A 3,483-nucleotide genomic window follows, 5' to 3' on the forward strand; every position below is an offset into this window, starting at 1 on the left:
TGAGAGAATAGTTTTTCCCAAATAATTGATGCTGAGATTATGTATAAACCATGTGAAAAAAGACCACACTAACTTCTTACTATGCATTAAAATAAATTCCAGATGGTTGAAAGATTTCTAAAAATCTGTAAGAGTAACAGAATGGAGTACAAAACAAAATACACATACTTTGAGATGAGAAAGGATTTTGAGAAGAACGAAACCACAATTGAATTCGTAAATCAGGAATTAAGAAGGTTGCAGATTTAAAAAAGAAGAGAGTGTTCTGGACAGGCCCTATGCATGTTCTCGGGCAGTAGAAAGGGCAGGGCCACAGCTGCCTGAATTCTGCTTTTCACACGTGTACTGTCCATGTTCTCTCCAGATCAAGATGTTGCAGAGGCTCCACGTTCTCCTGAGAATATGTTCTGAGCTCTCTGGCCTGTCACCATGGGATCACTCTTCTGAAGAGACTTCCTGGAGGACACTGATGAGAGTGTGAAAGCAGGGATGGGAGGAAAAGCAGGGAGGGGAGGGACAGTGTGGCACATGGCCACCCCAGAGTGCCCATTCTCACATCACTATTTTACGCAGCTTTTTCTTTTCTTTTCCATTCTTTGCACTCCTATGCTCAACTTTCATATTGTCTCCACTTTCTGATGTGTCCGCCAACATCCACCTTTCTTTAATTCCATCATTCTCTAACCTTTCTACACACATATGAACAAACTCAGTATCCAGCCTAGAACAGGAGGTTTCCATGTCCATCACTGATAGATCAAGGTCTCCAGAGAACGACTGTTAGAGAATCACTCAGGTTGCCACCAAGTAGGACTTCTTTTACAAAGAGCTTGGTAAGGTAAGAAAACTCAGGAGATTGCTTCTGCAATAAAACAGTTGGTTCTTCCTGGAGTGTGGACCAGTTTGTCAAAGCTCTCTGGGGGCTCAAATTCAGTTTTAAGATTGGCCATTTCAGTAGTCACTGTGTTTGACAGCCTGGAGAGGGAGATACAGTCCAGCCTTAGGAGGGGAAACCAGACTGATAGAGGCCATAGAATACCAGCTAAGAACAGATATGTGGAAATTAGACAAAAATAGGCTTGAACCAGGAGTCTGCCAGATCTAATGTAAGATTTTAAGCAACTTCCCTTCACAGAGAGATATTAATAACTTTACCTTCTTTTTGCAACTTTCATTGTTATAACAATAACAATACTAAAAATAATATATTTATTATAGGGTTATTTGGATGATGGTGATAATATACTTAAAGTGCTTAGTCTAGTGCTTGGCACGTAACTCCTCATTATGCTAGCTATTACTGTGTATCATTGTTTTTAGTTTAAGGTGACTTCAAGAATGTATTTTTATCCCAGCTGCTCAAACTTGAACCTTCCTTGATCCCTTTCCCAAGGGCATCTATGGTCAGAAAAGAGCAAGAGGACAAAGAAAGACACGGTTAAGGAATTTTTTTCTTATCAAAGTGGAATGTTTGAAAGGGGAGGGTGGCTCTTTTCTTTTTTTTTTTTTTTTTTTTTTTTATTTATTTTTTATTATTATACTTTAAGTTGTAGGGTACATGTGCATAACGTGCAGGTTTGTTACATATGTATACTTGTGCCATATTGGTCTGCTGCACCCATCAACTCGTCATTTACATTAGGTAGAGGGTGGCTCTTTTCAGAGCAAGTTCTCAACTCCTGGAAACGGAAAAAGATGTATTTGTTTCAGACGGAAGAAGCATGTGAGCCTCCTCTCTGCCTCCCTCCCTTTCTCCTCACTGCTGTCTTGATTTCCTTTCTCCTTCCTTCTCTCCTTAATCTCTTTTTTTTTTGAGGCAGAGTCTTGCTTTGTCGCCCAGGCTGGAGTGCAGTGGCGCGATCTCCGCTCACTGCAAGCTCCGCCTCCCGGGTTCACGCCATTCTCCTGCCTCAGCCTCCCTAGTAGCTGGAACGACAGGCGCCCGCCACCTCGCCCGGCCAATTTTTTGTATTTTTAGTAGAGGCGGGGTTTCACCATGTTAGCCAGGATGGTCTCAATCTCCTAACCTCGTGATCCGCCCGTTTCGGCCTCCCAAAGTGCTGGGTTTACAGGCGTGAGCCACCGCGCCCGGCCTTTAATCTCTCTCTTGCTCCATTTCTTCCTTGTTTCCTTTTCTTCCTCCTTACTTTTATTTCTCTCCCTTTCTCATTCTCCTTCCTTCACCTTTTCTTCTCTTACCACAGCTCTAGGCTGAACTGTAGGCCTAGTAAGGTCATTTCTGTGAATAATTTAGAAGTATTCAGATCGATTATGAGTTGGCGATGTAGAAATGCTCCAAAATCTTAGAGCCCAGAACAGCAATATGTGGCGTAAATGTGCCCCTCACAGGAAATGTGAAGCAAGCACATTATCACAACAGAACATATCTCCTTATCTCTTTTAGTGTCTACAGGAAAAATGATGAGAACTCTGATCACCACACACCCACTGCTCCTGCTTCTATTGCTGCAGCAGCTGCTGCAGCCAGTGCAGTTTCAAGAGGTGGATACAGATTTTGATTCCCCAGATGATGATATGGAAGAATTTGAAGAGTATTTGGAAGAATTTCATAGGACAGGGCCCACCAGACCACCTACCAAAGAAAAAGTCGAAAGACGTGTCATTATCGAACCTGGAATGCCATTATATGATAGGAACTACTGTAATGAAGAAATCATGAGAAAAAATGTTTACCACAAACAGCGTTGTGTGACAGAACATTACTTCCTCCTGATGCAATATGACGAGCTGCAAAAAATCTGTTACAACAGATTTGTGCCATGTAAGAATGGAGTTAGGAAATGCAACAGGAGCAAGGGTCTTGTAGAAGGAGTGTATTGTAATTTAACAGAAGCATTTGAAATACCGTGGTGTAAATATGAATCATTTTATAGGAGGGGCTATGTCCTTATCACCTGTACATGGCAAAATGAAATACACAAACTTATTCCTCATACTATAAATGATCTCGTGGAGCCACCTAAACACAGAAGTTTCCTCAATGAGGATGGTGTCTTTGTCATACCGCCCTAGCAGAGTGTTCTCTGAGAGCTTAGGGTGGGAGGAATAATCCTCTCCATACTGATCCTTATAGATCAAAGTTGAGAATGGTAATTTTGTTTCCATTCACTTTAATCACCCACCTTCCTTTCTTCCTTTCCCAACACCTCACAAAAGCACCATAGCCTCGGTTCACAGACAGTGCTCTGAGATGTGGTCTCATGCAGGTCCCATAAGTTAGCATGCCTTGAATGTGTTATGGATACAGATGCCTGCAGTGGAAGGATGACTGGCACCAAGAGGAAAAGGAAATGGTTGCCTGAAATGTGCTCCGAAGACACATCCATGTGATTCTGTAGTTCAGCAGAAAGAATAAAAAGTGCTTCAATCTAGTGCACTGGCTCTGGTATGGTGATGTGGGGTTTCTCAGTTTGGAACTTTCTTCCTTGTGACACAATTTGGCACCAACAGAACTCAAATCGC

General features: G+C 42.2%; 1 protein-coding gene across 1 annotated transcript; it reads left to right on the top strand.

Moving 5' to 3' along the window:
- Window positions 1–2,418: 2,418 nt before the first annotated feature.
- On the top strand, window positions 2,419–3,033 carry RNASE9 (ribonuclease A family member 9 (inactive)). Its single transcript, NM_001164591.1, is given in 1 exon segment — window positions 2,419–3,033. A coding segment is annotated over 1 exon segment (615 nt).
- The last annotated feature ends 450 nt before the right edge of the window (window positions 3,034–3,483 follow it).

Source organism: Papio anubis, chromosome 7, assembly GCF_008728515.1.
Source record: "Papio anubis isolate 15944 chromosome 7, Panubis1.0, whole genome shotgun sequence".
Taxonomy (NCBI): Eukaryota; Metazoa; Chordata; class Mammalia; order Primates; family Cercopithecidae; genus Papio; species Papio anubis.